The 19,110-nt window shown below is 48.3% G+C and overlaps 1 protein-coding gene across 2 annotated transcripts; it reads left to right on the plus strand.

The window, feature by feature from the left end:
• Positions 1 to 5,636: 5,636 nt before the first annotated feature.
• Positions 5,637 to 12,244, plus strand: CPA1 (carboxypeptidase A1). 2 transcript variants are annotated; one of them, XM_019959084.2, is made up of 10 exons: positions 5,637 to 5,701; positions 6,145 to 6,226; positions 6,680 to 6,913; positions 7,159 to 7,260; positions 7,996 to 8,097; positions 8,294 to 8,404; positions 8,991 to 9,081; positions 9,591 to 9,790; positions 10,304 to 10,388; positions 11,980 to 12,244. In XM_019959084.2, exons 1-10 carry the CDS (start codon positions 5,637 to 5,639, stop codon positions 12,165 to 12,167), a joined length of 1,260 nt encoding a protein of 419 aa, XP_019814643.2. In that variant the 3' UTR covers positions 12,168 to 12,244. The 2 variants fall into 2 exon arrangements, with proteins under 2 accessions (XP_019814643.2, XP_070644272.1); XM_070788171.1 differs by having other exon boundaries at positions 6,145 to 6,210; positions 6,670 to 6,913.
• Positions 12,245 to 19,110: the final 6,866 nt, after the last annotated feature.

The raw sequence follows: 19,110 nt of genomic DNA on the forward strand, positions 1-19,110 counted from the left end.
AGATAAAGTAAAAATTTTAAAAGCTTCCTTAGAAAAATAAGAAGGCCCAGGCAGCCACACAGTACAAACTGAGGGAGAACCCAGCTGACGTGGGACCTGTCAGCGCTTGACGAACGAGGCCATGTTCCTCTTGCTGGTGGGGTGTGTGTCCTGAATAACAGCTCCAGCCTGTTTGCCTTTGGAGGGTCCATCCTCCAGGATGCAGGGCCATCCTTGGGAATGATGACACGGTTGCAAATCTATTCATTTGTCCATTGCTAACCTCTCCCCGGGGTCTGCACTCGGCCTCTTGCTCTGTCCTAACTAACTAGCTTCACCAAGTTCTGTGATTCTCCATCTGCACCTCACCTCCTTACCCATCAGCCCACCTCCCTCAATTCCCCCAAACAGAGTCAAAACCAGGGGTAACGTCTCACGAAATTTTCCTTGGGAACACAGAAGGGAAATGCAATGTAGAAAATAAAACACCTAAATTGGATGCTGGAGATTGCTGCCACTGGAATTCAGAGGTGGTTTCCTCTGCCTGTTCCTATTTTGCTGGGGCAGCCCATCCTGCCCGCTAAGGATAGGAATGCACCCCCAAGTGCTCCCCAGCTTCTCTTTCAGGCTGGGTCAGGAACATTTTTCCTTGTGCACTTGGGGCACCCCCGCTCAATGTCGCTCTCTTCTGCATCTCTGTTCTGAGATTTGGGCTCTGATTTTGACTTTTTTTTTTCTTCTGATTTTTCCTAAAGACCCACTGGAGTGCTTCTTTCTGCAGGTGACTCTTCTTCCAAAGAAAATTTCTGCCTCCATTCTAAGGATGAACACTGCTAGCTATGTTAAAGTGATAGCTCCATAACGTGAAAGCAAACAAATAGTCTCTACTGGGCACTCAGTTATGAAAGTAGAATTCAAGGAGGGCTGCTGATGGACCTTCTTCTCCTTGTCTTCCGTGCCTCCCACCAAGACCGCCCTCCCTAATACAACCTTAGCAGGACGTGGTCCCTCTCAACCTACACTGCCCTGGGAGCACTTACCCACTGAGAACTCCAGGGCCCCTCTGTCTCTATTCTGACCTTCCCACAAACCTGGCAGACCTCTCTCCACTCTGCCCAGGGCAAAAATATAAATGTCCTAGAATCATAAAGGGTCACAGCTGTAAGGGACTGTGGAGATAATTTTGACCAACTCCCTCATTTCGTAGATGAAGAAACTGAGGTCCAGGGATGTGCAGGCACCTTCCCTAAATCATATGCTGGTTTGTGGCAATCACTGTACAAAGCATTGCTGTCCCATTTTTCTCTCTTCTGAAGTTAGACAGTGTCTATATTAGGTGGGTTCTTTTTTAAAACCAAAATTTATTGGAGTATAGTTGATTTACAATGTTGTGTTAGTTTCGGGTACACAGAAAAGTGAATCTATATATATATATATATCTCTCCACTCTTGTTAGATTCTTCCCAGTACAGACCATTGCAGAGTATTGGGCAAGGTTCCCTGTGCTTACAGTGGGTTTTTATTAGTTATCTATTTTATAGCTAGATACATTTTTCAATCATGTGTGACAGAAAACCAACCTGAAAAAGCTTGTGGGAAAGAAGTAGAATTTGTTGGCTCATCCCTAAAGCTGGGGTGGGGGCAGGGTGGCTCCGTCCACCTGAGTCACGTGACCTCAGAGTTGGGAAGGGTGGACCTTCGGGGAAAATGAAGGTGCTGTTATCAGCAGGAGGAGGATACTGGGTGGGCAAATAAGAGATGTCCTTTACAGTCCACCACTTGGCTGCCCCAGATTCCCATAGATGTCTCTTCCCATGCACACTGTGTTAGCACGTAACACACCTTAAACACACCTGCCAAAGGGAGACAGCTGCTGTCTCATGCATTTACTGCACCTAGCCACTCTGACTGCACCCATTGTCTTCTCTTCCAAGATCTCCCTTGTCACTGGCCCCCTTTGATCTCTAAAGTGGACATGGGGGACTGTGTCTCCTTATGCTGCTTTAGCAACCCATTTTCTAGGTTTTGCTGTGGGGATCTCTAAGCATTGTCTTAGAGCTCCTATTGACCATGCTTGGGTGTTTTCTGGCAACAGGGCTGCCATGGATGTTTGTCCAGCTTGTGCACTGCAGAAAGGTATTCTGCTTAGGACAAGGAATGATGTCTGTCCAGAGCGGGAGGGCTGTCTTTCTCCATTTCCCGTAAAGGCTCTCCTGGGCTAAAATTTATTGTCTTCTGACAATACAGGTACTTTAAAAATACCTGTATGCTTACCTTAGTCAGTGCATCAGTTAGAATGCTTTTTACAGGAACAACAGAAATCCCAATTAATAAAAACAAAATGTATATTCTTTCATATTATACAGTCCAAAGGTGGGGCAACAGACTGGACAATGTCCAGAGAAAGGTATCTCCTTCTCAAGAATGGGGAAATGTTTTCTAGAAGTTTCCTTGCTGGTTTCCCTTCATATCTCATTGACGAACCTGGGTCACATGCCTACCTCTAACCAATCACTTGCAAAATAGAATGAGATTCTTTGAAGACTGTCTTAGACCAATCTTAGAATTTGGGCTTCCTTTGTGGCTCAGCTGGTAAAGAATCTGCCTGCAATGTGGGAGACCTGGGTTCGATTCTTGGGTTGGGATGATTCCCTGGAGAAGGCAAAGGCTGCCCACTCCAGTATTCTGGCCTGGAGAATTTGCAGAGTCAGACACGACTGAATGACTTTCATTTCACTTTCAATCTTAGACCTTATTCCTAAGCTGGGAATGGGGTGATTTGCTGAGGGGTGGCACCCACATACACTCTGGGTTTGCTCAGCCAGCTCAGCAGCAGGAAGGAGGGACACTGAGTGCACTGAATGCCGGTCGATGTGGTGACAGCAGGGCCGTCTGTTTGCACTCGGGCACTTGCCCAGTGGCTTGTCCTTGAGTCTAGATGCCAGCCTGTTTTCTTTCTCATGCGACCAGGTCTTGGTGCTCTGCCTGTTCCCCCAGCTTTCAGCCCAATGGCCCTCATCTTTGCCCTCACTCTGGACTGATGTGAAACGTGCCCGTGGGTAGAAAGGCAGAGTTGTGGCTCTCTGCCCCGGGTTCCAGTCCAGCAAATTGGTCTTTACCAAAAGGCAATGTTCAGCATTTGGAGGGACCCCAGAAATTAGGCTTAACCTCTACCTGAGACCCACATCCCTCTGCCACTGTGCTCTCAGCTTGCTGCTCAGTGCTGACCCTAATTTCGGCTTGTGGCACCCTGCCTTACTGCTCCCCCCTTTCCAACGGGCTTGTCTTTTCTGAAGGGAATTCACAAAAGACCAAGAATTAGCCAGCACCCCCTTCAACATGGGTAGTGTGCATGAAACATTAAAAACTATAGGGCAGCTTTTGGCTTAAAAAGAGAAATATTGTTTTCATAATGCAAACTAAAGAAAGGCTCTACAAAACCTTTCCTGGGGTGGGGGGGTGGGGGTCCGATTAGAACATCTTGAGAGCCCTGTAGGATACTTAGGAGATGAGGGGGACTATGAGGGATGGGTGAGACATGGTTCCTGGTATCAGGAAGTGTATAGTCTCACTGGGGAGACAGAAATAACACTTTAGGAATGATTAAGGAGAAATAAATGTGTGTTTGTGTTCAAGCACCAAACAGTGTGATAAACATCACTTCCCTGCCCTATCTGGCAAAATCCAGTCATCAAGACCCAGGTCAGATTTCACTTTCTTGGTAAAGTCTTTGCTGGACACTCTTGGCTGGGTCCACAGTTCTGAGTCCACAGCCCTCCTGGTGCCTTTCACACCACATTATGGAAAATGCGATGCTCAGGTCTCCTATAGCAAGGAGAGCAGCCCAAGGAGTGTCTTGCATGTTTCATCCTATCTTGATGACAACTTCTTGGAGACCTATTGGAGAACCAACACGTTGGCTGGTTATTTCTGTCTTTCCCACTAGATCTCTGTCAGCATCCTAACAAGTCATTGGGGAGCCTAGTGGCCTGATGGTCCCATCGCTGTGGTGTGATGAGGCCACGTGTCCCCTGGGCTGTTCTCAGCTGGTGACCGAGCACAGCACAGCTCTAGTACCAGCGTTCCTGTCGGAGACAGGATTCCCTGAGCTGCCGTGTTGGCTCCAAGGTTCCGCGTCGGCCTGGCTGAAATGTCCTCAGAACTGTGCTGCTGCCTGAATTCCACCCAATCTGCCTTCTGCTCCTCTCCCAGATGTCAGTTCTGCAGCGAGTGAAGGCTCTTCTCCCCCTCCCCTTTATCTCTCATGGGTATGTCTCCCCATGAATGTCATGCATGTTTAATTCTGTCTCGGTGACCGAAAGCATCTTGGAAAACTTGAGAGAATACAAGCAAGTTGGTTACTTCTGTGTGCCCCATCAGACCAAGTTCCATGAGATCAGGGGCCCATCTATCTTGGGCATCATATCAGGGTGGAGCGGAGGACCAGGCCCAGAAGGATGAATGAGCAAAGAGATGAGCATTCATTCAGAGACGGGACAGAGAGGTGGGAGAGAAGCCAGAGGAAGCTTCAGGGAGGAGGTAAGATTTCCCTGGGGTGTGGAGGCCAGGCAAGGCTGCCAGAGTATAGAAAGGAACAGTCTTCATGGAGGCTCAACATCTGTTGAGGATGAATTCAGTGCTTTATCACCTTCCCGGAGCTATGTTCGGGAGAGTTGTCGGTAAACACAATGGGTCCCTCTGCCTTGGCCTAGGAAATTTGGCCAGGTAGGGGGTGGGCTGGAGAGGCAGAAGGAACAGATGGAAACCAGAAAGGGCCGCCTTGGCTGTTTCATCAGTGCCCGAGCCTGAGGCCCTGACGCAGACCAGGGCCCCCAGATGCCGCGAGGGAACCGCTTGACCCCTGCGGATTAGGGTGGATTTGTGTTAGATGTCTCTTCAGTGAGGTCAGCATCCTGTACGCTGTGCAGTCCCCACAGGGGTCTGGCCCTGGTTCCCACCATCACACTTTCTGCTCAGAGGACATCTGATTACAGCTCCCACCGAGGGCAACCCTTGATTCCCAAAGCCCTGGAGCGGCAGGGAGGGAGGGGAGCTTCTGCTCCTGTGTTGTGGCCTGATTCCCACAAGGCCGCCGAGACTGGTGGGAGTGGGGCTGGGAAGTTTCCTTCCCAGGGCTGTGCCCTTACAGGTCAGGCGACCCTAGACAAAACCAGGGTGGTTGAGGAGCCAGCAAGTCTGGCTCCCAGCTTGCTCTCTTGTGGGAACAAAAGAGCTGGCGTTCGGGAACGTGGGAGAAGGGGACACCCCACACAAGGCCCCAGCTGGTGCGGCCAGGCTACAGGGTCCCGGCTTCTTCTCCATTGCCGGGTCAGTAACAGGACTGGAGGATCTGTGGGCAAGCAGGCTTCCAGCTGGGAGGCCTCAAGCCCTAGCTGACCCTCAGGCCCAGGCTGGGCCCTCATGGCCAGAGGTTAAGCCTGGCTTATCTCTCCAGCTGCCCTGTTCCCTGCCACTTTATCATGGAGGGTGGGCCGGTGTCAGAGCCCAGAACTCCCCTCCCTGCTGCCCGTGGGAGAGGGCCCAGGTGTGAGTAGAAGGACTACGCTTGGGCTTAGCTGGGAGACCTCTGTCCTGGGAGAGTTTAAAAGGCCCCAGGACCTTCTCCGCATCAGCTGACCTTCCCAACTGACTGCAGCATGCAGGGGCTGCTGATTTTGAGTGTGCTGCTGGGGGCTGCCCTTGGCAAAGAGGACTTTGTGGGGTAGGAGCATGGAGAGGAGGGGGTGCTCAGAGGAGAGACGGGGGAGCATTCATCCGCCAGCCAGCGCCTGGGGGAGATACATGGGAAGATGGCCAGAGGGTAGCAAATTAGCACATCCCAGAAGGCAGGCTGACGGGGGACCAGGGCTGAGAAAGGGTCCAGTCTCTCAGGACAGCCTCGTGAGCCCTGGAGAATCTGAGCCCTGAAGAGGAATTTTCAAAAGAGGAGGCAGGAGGCGGCCTGGCAGTCTGTGGAGAGAGAAAGAGTCTAAGCTGGGGCGGTGACAGCAGCAGTGTCTAGAAGGTTCCAGGGAGCCTAGGCCTCCCATTGCTGGGATCCCCTGTGCTTCCCCTGCTTGGCCCAGCCCCCCTGCTCCCGCCTGGGGAGCGTGCATGGCCGTAGGAGCTGCTCAGGCCCTCAGCCTCCCCTCCTGCTCTGCCCAGCCACCAGGTGCTCCGAATCACTGCCGCCGATGAGGCCGAGGTGCAGACGGTGAAGGAGCTGGAGGACCTGGAGCACCTGCAGGTCAGAGGACGTGGGAGCAGCCCTGAGGCCCCAGGGTACCTCTGAGAGCAGACGGGCTTGCCCCAGACCTCCACCCACCTGGGGCCACCTGGGACCTGGGCTCTTTCTCCCCAGCCACCCAGGAATGAGCCATGGGACCGATGATGTGATTTAAACCTCCCAATTCTGGAATCTTGCTGCCTTTGCGCATCTGAACAAAAGGGCCTCCCCCAACCTCCTCCGTCCCAACTTCTAGTTCTTGTCTCTCCCTTGTTGCCTCCAAGCCCCTCCACTCTGCTTCCTGGGCCATTCACCTGACCAGACGACTTTGTGCCATGCCCAGGGGTTCCCTTCATCCTCTTCCCCTCATATTCATGCCCTATCCTCAGTTATATGGGGAATTCTGGCGCCAACGCTCCCTCCCATGGGTGCCCTTCCCCAGCCTGCAGTGACAGTGGCTTTTGTCTTCCCCAGTTGGACTTCTGGAGGGGCCCTGGCCAGCCAGGCTCCCCCATCGACGTCCGAGTGCCCTTCCCCAGCCTCCAGGCTGTTAAAGTCTTCCTGGAAGCCCATGGCATCAGATACAGGATCATGATCGAGGACGTGCAGTCCCTGCTAGACGAGGAGCAGGAGCAGATGTTCGCCTCCCAGAGCCGGGCCCGCAGCACCAACACATTTAACTACGCCACCTACCACACCCTGGATGAGGTAAGGGACCCCGGGAGGGCACTGCTCCCCACAAGCACCAAGCTCTTGGTCAGACTGGCAGATCACATCAGGGCCAGCCTGGATGTGTGTGGCCTCTGCCCTGTCTCCACGCTGCCTGGAGGCTCTGGGTTGCAGCTGCTCCACATTCAGGGCTCACAGCAGGCTCGCTCAGGGAGCTGCTAAGCGAGGCATCCAGGCTCCCTTCGGAAGCCATGAAGGCAGCCTTCCCTCCTCTGCCCCTTCAGATCTATGACTTCATGGACCTGCTGGTGGCCGAGCACCCACAGCTTGTCAGCAAACTCCAGATTGGCAGAAGCTATGAAGGCCGTCCCATCTACGTGCTGAAGGTAATGGGTGCATGCCAGTACATGTATGTGGGCACTTCCTCAAGAATGGATGCCCGCATCTGTGCATAAGCCCAGGGTGACAGAAAACACGGTTATACAGACTCCGTGTGTAGCACAGGTGTACACACACCTGTACACACAATTTAAACTTTTAGGTGACTCCCCTGTTCCCAGTAAGGTGGCACATTGTGCAAAGTATCCCAGAGTTGGGTAGTCCAAATAAAATGTTTTGCTCGTGACCTTCGACAGAGCTATGTGTGGGCCTGGGAACACGGTGGGGCCCGGGAGTCTGGCCAAGTCATGTTTGCCCCACGCTACCCACTCCAGTATTCTTGGGCTTCCTTGGTGGCTCAGATGGTAAAGAATCTCCCTGCGATGCGGGAGACCTGGGTTTGATCCCTGGATCGGGAAGATCCTCTGGAAAAGGAAATGGTTACCCACTCCAGTATACTGGCCTGGAGAATTCCATGGACCGAGGAGCCTGGCAAGCTACAGTCCATGGGGTCGCAAAGAGTTGGACACAACTGAGCAGCTTTCACTTTCACTTGAGCTGAGGGCAGGAAGCTAGGCTCTGCAGGATCCCTGTCCAGACCCACCTCCGTCTCCCACCTGAGTGATGGCCCCTCAGATGGAGCTTCAACCTGGGGTACAGAGACCAGACAGCCTAGGGTGCACTCCCTTTCTGGGGGGCGAGATGGGGCCCCAGCTGAACTATTTCCTGTTCTTCTCATCCAGTTCAGCACTGGGGGAAGCAACCGTCCAGCCATCTGGATCGACTTAGGCATCCATTCCAGGGAGTGGATCACCCAGGCCACTGGGGTCTGGTTTGCAAAGAAGGTGAGCCTGGGGAGGTGAGGGTGCTCTCAGCTGGTGGTGCATTGGTATCCACGGCCCACAGGAGCCCTGGCCCCTGCCTCCCATCTGGAAGCAGAGGGAGGCTAAGGGCAGGCATCCATTGGTCCAGTGCAGCAGATGCATGGCCTGGCCTGCTCTGCCCCTCTGCTCCCTAACACCGCCCTCCCCCTGATCCCAGTTCACAGAAGACTATGGCCAGGACCCGAGTTTCACCGCCATTCTTGACAGCATGGACATATTCTTGGAGATTGTCACCAACCCTGATGGTTTTGCCTTCACCCACAGCCAGGTATAGCCCTTCTCCTGTTCTTGGGGGAAGCGGGGCAAGCCTCTGTCCTCTGAGCCCCACAAGCTACTCTCCCCTAATCTCAGCCCCTAGAAGTTGAGGGAAGGACAAACAGACCTTTTCTCCTTGACTAGGGATTCTTGACCTTGGCATTCTTGACAGTCTGGGCAGATAATTCTTGGTGTGTCGGGAGCTGTCCTGCGTAAACAGCATTCTGACCTCCTCAAGCCCCCAGATGAGACAACTGAAAACCTCTCCAGCTTGTGGGGGACAGAACTGTCCCCAGTGGAGACATACTCCCCAGAAATTATTTCCTGCTTCTATTTTATTTCTATGGGACAACTTGCGACCAATCAGCTATGTATGGGGTTGGGGGAATGCCACTTGCCTTCTTCACTTTCCACCAGTAGAACCCTCTGCCAAGTGCCACCTATCATCTCCTCCATTTTCCTTCAGCCAAGAGCCTCCTTTGCAGATCTTCCTCCCTGAAAACCAGTTGTAAATGGTTTCTGATCCCCTACTGTGTCCACACCCAAGCTCTGTGTTGATTGTGACCCCTATGGGGTGGCTAACCATTTTCCTCTCTCAGAATCGATTGTGGCGCAAGACTCGATCTGTCACGTCAAGCTCCCTCTGTGTTGGGGTGGACGCCAACCGGAACTGGGATGCCGGCTTTGGGAGTAAGGCCCAGTGTGGTTTGGGGAGCAGGGAAGGGACCCCCAGAATGGTTTTTTACCATCCTTTGTCCTGTTGCTCCACCCTGCTCCTGCCCCTGCCATGGGGGCACGTGGGGAATGCCGGGCCCTCCTCCAAGGTACTCAGTGAGGAAGGTGGCCTCTGAGACCTACTTGCCAGTAAAAGGAAAGTCCTCCCAATGGATCTGAGGTCTGAAACCCATCCAGGGGTTTTCTAGTCTAACTTCAGCCCCTTCCGTCCGTGGTCACTGCACTGCAGGGAGCAGTCTCACATGAGGACCCTTCTTACCTCTCTGGGTGTGTTCATCAGCTCTGTCCAAGTTTGGCTGGGGAGGGAGGCCCAGGACCCCCAGGTTATAAAAGGCCTCTGCCCTTTCCTTATCCAGGGTGGGGGTTAGGCCTCGTACATCTCACCTCGTGCAAAGACCAGAAGCCCCTGGAAACCAACTACTCAGGTATAAAGAATGCCAGCTCTCCTCTCTCCCCTCCCACAGAGGCAGGAGCCAGCAGCAGCCCCTGCTCGGAGACTTATCATGGCAAGTATGCCAATTCTGAAGTGGAGGTCAAGTCCATCGTGGACTTTGTGAAAGACCATGGGAACTTCAAGGCCTTCCTCTCCATCCACAGCTACTCCCAGCTCCTCCTCTATCCCTATGGCTACACAACACAATCAATCCCTGACAAGACTGAGCTGGTATGTACCTGAGGTCTGCTTGCCCTCGCATCCCAAAGGCAGCTTTGGGCGGGCCCATCAAACCTGCTGAAGGCACGAGGGCCTACGCTGTGCCTGGCACCCCTTTCTCCCACGGACCCCTGATGGCTTGGGAAGACCAGCAAGGCTGATTAGACTCTCCGCCTGGGAAGCTGAGGCACAGAGTGCTTCAGTCACTCTTGTCACGTGACAGAGCAAAGGGCAGGGCTGGACTTTGAGCTAGGACCACAAGTTCACACTTGGAGCTGCAGAATGACCAAAGGGCAGTGACGTACCAGCCAGACAGCCCATAAGCTCAGAATCATAGGGCTTCTGAGTTCCTGAGACTGACCCTGCAAGGCCCAGTGGGCTCCATGCTGTCTGCTGGGGGTGGGCTTCTGCAGGGCGTGTGCTCCTGGGTCACCCTGCCAGCCCCCAGGATACCCTGGCACTGTGGTTATGGGGGATCTGGGGTTGCTGGCCGTGACAAGTCATCTTGCTTGGCGTTTTCTCCAGAATCAGGTGGCTAAGTCCGCTGTTGCGGCCCTGAAGTCTCTGTATGGGACCAGCTACAAGTATGGCAGCATCATCACAACAATTTGTAAGTGTGCACGGTCTCGTGGGTGGTCCTGGGAGGAAGCTCAGTTGACTTTTCCTGCCTACAGGAGTGTCTCTCCCGGAGGAAGTAGCCAGGGGTGCCCCAATGTGGGGAGCATGGACAAGGAGAATGGCCCCGGCTGACTGTTGGCTTGGTGGGCAGCGGGCCCTTTCCTGACGTGAACTCTGCTTTCCTTGATACCTTCAGACGAACACTTCAGTTCCTCTGAGAACTCTTGTCCCCTTATCTTGGGGTTAAATCCAGCTTCATACATGGAGCAGGTAGAGAGTTCTGCTGGCCTTGTAGATCCCCCAAGAAATTCAACTTAAAAAATACTTCTCCTCCAATGCCCATCTATTATAGAATATATTTTATCTTTGCTCAGCTTACTTATCCATGCAATGTATCAAATAGAATTAAGTCAACAAATGTTTATTGGATACCTACGATACACTAGGGCTTGTTTTGTGTGCTTGAGATACAGTTGGGAATAAAATCAGCAGACTTCTGTTCTAGTCAGGGACAGACAATTTATTCTAGACAATAAACATGAATAAGGAAATGATATTGTGTGTTAAGTGATCAATGCTAAGGAGAAAAAGAACTCCCAGGACAGGGTGAGGGGACTCAAGTAATGGGGGTAGAAGTGGGACGGAAGCAGGAGCCTCAGTGAGAGCAAAATTTGGGCAAGTGTTGAAGGAAATGAGGGATGGAGCCAAGAGGCTATTTGAGGAAGAGATTCTAGGCAGAGAAATCTTCTAGAACAAAGTCCCTACCACGTGCTCTGGGGTGGTGTGCTTTGGGAACAGCAGGAAGAGCAGAGACTCACTGGCTGCAGCAGAGACAGGTCGGGGGTGGAGGAGGTTCCGTAGGGCCCTGGGGGGATACAGCAAATTTGGGGTTCACTCTTCAGGGAAGAGTCCTGAAGAAGCAGGGCACAGGGACACACGTCTGACTTCCTGCCCCAATTGCCCAGTTTTGGGGGGCAAGTGGGGTCACCATCTCACCTCTGGCTGGCCTTGTTTTTGGACTGTTTAGAGTTTGTTTGGAGACTGTTTCAACCCTGAATGAAAAGGTTTTTGCTTTGTTCAGAGTGTTGTGGGGTTCAATTCTGACCTGGAGCCACCTCCTCCTCCCCAGCCCAGTTCCTCAGGAGCTTTGTTTATCTACTGCAGAGCTGTCTGCCAAAGACAGCCGAGGGCTTCTACTATGACTCTGGCCCTTTGTACTTTCCCCCTGCAGAGCAGGACCCTGGGGGACAATCCTGGTTACCCAAGTGGGCAACTCTGGAATATGTGGGGGCTTGACCCAAGCTACTATTAGATGGAGGCGGCTTTCAAAATCATGGGAGCTTCCTTGCACACCCTAGTGAGAGGAGAACCATTGCTGGTCTGCCTCTCTGGGCCTCTTGGACTGCAGTCTTTCAGGGGAGCTTCTTGGGAGGAAGCCAGGCTGCTTGGTCAAGAGCCGGAAGGTAGCAGAGGCTGACTCCAGTCGACACTGCATGAGGCTCTCGGCTTGGGACTGTTAGCTTGGCCCATGCAAATATTTTCAAGTGAGTGACCTTGTTCTGCCGGTTCTGCTCCTGCCGCAGACCAAGCCAGTGGAGGCAGCATTGACTGGTCCTACAACCAAGGCATCAAGTACTCCTTCACCTTTGAACTCCGGGACACGGGGCGCTATGGCTTCCTGCTGCCAGCCTCCCAGATCATCCCCACAGCCCAGGAGACGTGGCTGGGGGTTCTGACCATCATGGAGCACACGGTGAATAACCTTTACTGACCCAGCCCTCCAGCACTCTTTTCCTCCTCCTCTTCAGCCCTACCCAGGCAACCAAATAAAGTCTGAGAGTACATGGAACAGAATGGACTCTCGTGTGGGGATGCATGTGGCATGTCTGTCTTTTCAAGCTGGGGCAGAAGTAATTTAGTTCCTGCAGATCTCAGTGGAAATGTGTGGGTGGTTGGACTAGATGACCCTTAAACTTCCCTGCATTCCAAGGTCCTGTGAAGTTGTATCCAAGTGGCATCTGTTTTAATGAGACCACCCTGAGCCCAGCTCGTCAGTGGGGTGATTTGTTCATACCTTAGGAGCAAGCAGCAGCCACAGCTGCTAACCAAATGCCCAGCACCCCGCCGTGGTAAGGAATTCAGCTTGTACAATAGTCTAGCTAGTTGGATCCATTCATCTACAAAAGCAATAACCCTGAGTATGAAATAGAATAATCCTGGTGGTCACTGCTTTCCCAGATGGATGTCACAGTCAGGCAAAGCTTTCTATACAGCAAAATATGGTCTCCCACTCCTGAACTAAATTGGAAGAAAACAATTGCGTTAAAGGGAATCATTTAAAGATAAAAAACAAACACCAATCCCAGGGCATTTTTATTAATTGAAGTTTATCGCAAAGACTTTGCCTTTAGAGACAGAAGTAGTTTACTTCTCACTGCCACACGCTTTCTAGCATCTCTAGTACACTGTCTGCACCCCGTCTCCTCTCCCACCTGCCACCGCTCCTGATCATTTGCAGAATTTCTCAAACGTAAGACTCTCCTCTTGATACATCGCCTCCTCAGCGCCTAGAACTTGGCTTCCCTCCTTGGGCTTGGTGATTCTGGTGTCTGCGATATCACCTTAGTGGCTAGCACCACAAACACGTAGCATATATCTCAACTTTTTTTCAAAGCAAGAATCTATATTCATTTCTTCCAGATCTCTTAAGGTGTGACTGTGGAGTAGGGAGTCAGTCCTAAGAAGTTACTGGGAAGTTGAGGTAGGGGGATGGCTTGGTAGCTCCCCAAACAGGGGAGCTGGGGTAAGGATGGCAGCCTTTCCCTGTATCAGCCAGACAAAGTACCACAATGCTTCCAACTCCAGTGACTTAAAAATTTGTGTCTTTTTCACATACAGTAGCCTGAAGTTCAAATGCTTTTTTTTAAGGGCCCATTAAGGAATTTTCATCTTGGAGTTTTTAAAATAATCTTTGATATTCTAAAATTAAGGTATAATTGATTTACAATATATATATATTAGTTTCAGGTATACAAAATAGGGATTAAAAATTTTTATGTATTACACACCATTCATTTTTTATTTTAATATGTTTTTCTACCAAACATTCTGAAAAATAAAAAGGATGAGGCTGACTATACATATAGTACACACAAACTTACACATATATAAGTTTATGAGGCAAGGTGAAACGGTGTTTCAGTCTTTACAGAAAGATGATCTAAAGATTTTATAACCCTTCCTTCATGTTATCTTTTGGGAAGCATTTCCCTTCAATTTATGTAGATAAGCTGAAACCCACTGTGATGGCTCAGCAAAAAAAAAAAAAAAAAAAGGCAAGGAAAAAACTGATCTCACTGCTTAATACAGACTGATAAATGAAAAAATATTAAGTTAGCAAGATAGTGTATCCTCTTATTAAAACTGGATTACTTAGGGATCCAGGATAGAATTGCTTAATCTAAAGTAAACTGTATTCCCTGATAGCAGAGGCCACTTGGTTTGGTATTCAGTCTGCAAAACCCTCAGAAGTACTTGACATACAGATACCCAATATATATTTGTTGAACAAATGTTCTCCACATTTACTAGAAAACTTTTCATTTTTATAGTCTGTATTTTTGTAGGCTTGCAAGTTATTTTGAATTTTCCTGAGCTGCAATTTAGAAAGTAATGCTCTGAACAAGTAAAAGTATTAAGAAAGCTGAAAAGACAAGAAGCATAGCACCAGAATGAAAATGCCACGAGGGCAGGAACTGTGCCATTTTGCTCAACACTCGGTTTCTAGTGACTGGCCAAGTACATGACACGTATCATGCACTTAATAAATGCTTCTCAAATGGAGACATGGAAATAAATTAAAATTTTTTAACTTTATACTTTGCAGATACATATTTTTATAAATCTATGGATTAAAAGTTTTTATTTTCTAAATAAAACAATGCTAAAAGAGAAATGATAATTTTAGAAACTCATACAGCATATATGAAAAATTATTAATAACCCTGAGAGGAAAAGAGCCTTTATAAGTAAAAGGGGTTAAAAAAAAAAAAAAGACTTAACATTTCAAAAGAAAAATAGAAGATTTCTTCCCCGAAGAAGAAATACAAAAAGTTGATAAGAGAAAGATACTGTTTCTCTGGGCAATTTTTTTTGTACATTAAAGAAAAATATATTATTTTTTTCCCCATCAGATAAAGAATAGAAAGACTGACAATTCAGTATTATCAAGAGTATGAAGAAATAAGACCTGTCATATACTGCTGGTGGGAGGATAAATTTATACCACCTTCCCAGGGGGAATTTGGTGATATAAATAAAACATTTCAACATATTGCTGCTTTGACTCAGTAAGTCCACTTGGAGGAATTTACTTTATAAAGATTCCCTGAGAAATTCAAATAAACACATGTACAACATTGCAATAATAAAAATTTAAATAAAATAGAAAAGAACCTAGATAGATACCAGTATTAATATGGATATTACATGTTTACATAATGGAATATTGGGAAGCCGTTGTAGTCTGTGATTGATATGGAAAAATGGTCACAATATACTGAGTGAGACAAGCTGGTCACATGATGGAAATATTCTAAAATAGGATTGTGGTAATGCTTGCTCAACCCTGTAAATTTACTAAACTCCACTGAACTGTATCCTTCAAATGGGTGAATTTTATGGCATATGATTTGTATTTCCACAAAGTTTTTTAAAAAGCAGGCTATAATATAGTATATGGAGTATGAATCTCATTTTTGTTTGGAAAACATATACCCACTATGCCTGGAAGTAGATATTCTCCAATAATAATAATCGTGGTTACCCTAGGTGATGGTTTTTCCTCTTTACACTTTTCTGAGTTTCTTGCAATGAAAGAAGCTACTCAAACACACCAGATCACCTGTGGGTAACGTTACCTAGTATCAACTTATTATCAAAATCAAACATCTATATGATCGTCTTAATTTGTGCCCAGATTCTTTTTCATAATTTGTCTAAAGTCATTTCTTCTGCTGTCGCCCTGAACAAGGTAATTGTCTTACTTTTGGAAAAGTTCATATTCCAGACAGAGCTGGAAGTAAGTGCCCTACCAAGGGCAGGGTACCAACATCTCCTTGTTGGGGCCAGAGGTGGTGCAGGTGACAAATCCCAGGAGCCCTTGCCGCTCACATTTAATTCCTGCAGCAATCTGGGGAATTAATTAGGCTAATGCCTATTCTCCAGGAGTTTTCAAAAATCTTTATTTTAAAATGAACTCATTTACTCCATTCTTAGACCCTTATCCATGGCTCTCAGTGTGGCCTGTGAAGCCATCGGTGGTCCATAAGAATCCTTTGGGTGGTCTTTTGAATTAACACCAAGATATGTATGTCTAGCTTTGGCCTGAAGTTAAAATTGAAATGTCACTGAACACAATCCAGATATGACCTCACCAGTCCCTCATCCAGTGCAGGGCTGTTCATCATCTCAGTGATTGTTTTGCAAGGACATGTGGGACTAGGTGGATTTGAAGATGCAGATGGATTCTTGCTCTAAGGACTCTAAGGTCAGAAACATCATTCTGTGAACACACTGAGACCCAGATGCTCCTTACAGGAAACTGATATGACCAACCAAAACATTCAAACTGGCCAGATGAAGGAAGAGCTCTGAGAAAGAAGCACAGAACACCCGTCAAATCCAAAAAAACTGTCAAAGGGTAATGAATTCTCCCCAAAGCTTTCAGGATCCATTTGGCAACTCAAACTGTGAGCATCATCTACCAACCCCAGAGACAAAGACGGCCAAATGTTTACTGCCAAACTAAAAGAAGAAAGTTAAAAGTCTTCTTTGTAACCACAGTGGTGTGTTCAGCTACATTTTTAGAGGACTGCAGTGGAATGAGAGCTCTGCTCACACACGGACAGAGGTGCAGAGGTTTGCTGCTGCTTCCTCCCATGAAGCCTAGGCCTGTAACCATGAGCCAATTCACACAATTTATGTTTCAGCCTACATCAGAAACATAGCCACAAAGGAAAGAGAAGATCGGACACAAATCATATCAATATGGTTTTATTGGAGAGTTCAACCATCAGGAAAACAGCCTACCTTCCCCGTACAATCTGTTGAAAAGCCTGTAACTCCCCTTCCCTAAGTGATACCTCATTAGGGACACGCTGAGAACCAAAACAAATCTTAGAAACCCTGGGGCACCTGTCTTCAAGACAGGTCACCAGACACAGACAGCGGTGGAACGGGGAAATTCATGGTCCCAGAAGCACATGCTTCTGTCCCTGAACTCCCACTGCCCTTCGTGTAGGTAGAGGAGGAAGGCTTTCAGTGGAATCTCAGGTAACAGGGAAGGGAGGGAGGCGGACAGCCAAGGGAAAGTTACATTTTTGTTGGTGAACTGGAGGCATGGCCAGGGAGAGGGTGTTGGGCCCACCCAGAGGGGGAAGCCCAGAGCAGTGCAGTTTTCTCAACCTTCCAGCTCAGTGACTCAAGGGCAAGTTGCTTAATTTCCACTCGACCCTTAGTCTCTCCCTCTAAGAACGGGGGCGCCTACCTTGTAGGGATGTTGGGATGGTCAAATGAGTCAAAACATAAAATGAAGACTCTAAGAATACTACCTAACACATAGTAGACGCCCCATAAATGTTTATAAGCATAAATACCTGGAAATCTTTAAGACTTGAAACCAAAGAGAAAGTAAAACCTGCTCTCAGATGGGGAGATGGTGTATAACCCGTAGCTGATGAATTCTGAAGGCTATGCTGAGCCTGAGGGGACCGTGGAAACAGGCAGACTGTAGACAGCCAGGGTAACAGTAAAGGTCCTCACAGCTTCCCGGGCACCTCCTGCAGGGGGTAATCTACAACTCTCAGAGTTACGAATGCCTCGCCTACGAAAGGACGTCCAAGGGGACAAGGGTAACAGCCTTTCCGGTCTCCAGAATGGCAGGCCAGGGCTGGGTGACCGCCACGGTGGGCCTGACATCCCAGAGTGCAGTCCTGACGGATTTCTTTAGCTCACTTATTCACATATGCTTATTAAGGGGCACTGTCACGTAGCTGGTGATTTTTACCTTCTAGGAGCTTACAGTCAAAATAATTTTTAAAAATGTAGTCAATCAGTCCGTAGTGTCTAGTAAGTGACCTCTGTTGCCAAACATTTCACCAGGTACCTCAGGATGTTATGCATGTGAAGAGAATCTGAGTCTGCCTTCGGAACAAAGAGGATCAGCACCAGAGAGTGAGGCCATAAGGGGATGGGATGGCGGGGGAAGGAGGCAGTAGAGTTCTGTAAACACATAAAATCAGGCACTGAATCCCGTTCTGCCAGGATTCAGTGCTGACAAATTGCCACCATTACACATTTTATGCCATAACTGACCTGCGTGCCGATTTAAGCACATGGCAATAGCAATTTCAATAATTACTGCAATTTTAGGAAAGTACTACTACCCAAATGTATTTTGAACACTTGGGAAGCACAGTGTGTCCTGTTTATTGTTTTCATAGGAAAAACATATTAATTTTCATCAAAAAAATAATTGAATAGAAGATAAGCATATCATCATGCTCACATAAACTGATGTAAAATACACATTTCTGATGTTTCTTGAAAAAAGAAAAAGGAGAGTATCATGGGAGTTACAACTTTGAAAGAACTGTGAAAAAATAAAAGCACATTATAGATACTGGGAGTATTTTAGAACTGGAGAAAGAAAGGTTCTTAATGATTATCTTCAGGATAGAACAGGAAGGGAGTCATGGATTTAAATCCAGGTGGACAGAAATTAATTATCCCCCCTAAAAAAGTCAGAGAACATAAAAGACAGAATCTACAACGAATATATAACGTGACAGAAACCAAAACCAACACAAGAAAAATTGCCTACATATTTCTTTCTAGCCCAGGACTCTGACTTCACTTATATTCCACAAGGGAATTAGAGAAAAGAAGTTTTGTTTTGTTCTGTGTTCTTGGTGAGTAGCCTAAAGTCTTATGAATTTTTGTATAATCTCAATAGCACTGCGGGAAAAATCCCTCAGCAACTAATGAACTCTATTTGCTCTCTTTTAATTCTGACTTATACCCTAGTCCAATATGATTGTGCTAGTTCTGACTTTCTACTAAAGGTGAAAAATAAAATTACTTTTAGGCCATTTAAATCATTCTATGTCTTTCAGTAGACTAAACCTGACATTACAGCCCGAGATGTTCTTTTTGTACTTGAATGAGTAATGTTGCCTTCTCCTCCCTCTTCACTTCTTGCTTTCACGCTTCCCTCCTTCCTCCCCTCCTTTCCTTCTTTAGAGTACTGAATGTATTAGTTAGACTTTGACCATCACTGTTGCTCAGAGAGAGGAGTAGCTGTACTTCGAGGAAGCATTTTCCATCCAGGGGGTCCTAAGTTCCCAGGCAAGAGCAGCTTGCCAGCCTCTGCAACACTGATGAGAGTCCCATGGTATTGTGTTTAAGGTGGCCATCAGTCCCTGCTGGGCATGGAGAGAAACCCAGACCTTCTAACTGGAGAGCTAAGGTCTCCTGCCCTAACTGGAATGATTTCCTGATTCATTTATACAAAGAAAATAGGCGTTCCTGGGAGATACAGCAAAAAGAAGTACACTTTCCAATCACCCCAGGCTCATGTGACTCCCCACAGATCATCTCAACAGAGAGGGAGAGAGAAGTTGGCAGACTTCAGCATATTAATAGCAAACAACAAA

Source organism: Bos indicus, chromosome 4 (assembly GCF_029378745.1).
Source record: "Bos indicus isolate NIAB-ARS_2022 breed Sahiwal x Tharparkar chromosome 4, NIAB-ARS_B.indTharparkar_mat_pri_1.0, whole genome shotgun sequence".
In the NCBI taxonomy this organism is placed as follows: Eukaryota; Metazoa; Chordata; class Mammalia; order Artiodactyla; family Bovidae; genus Bos; species Bos indicus.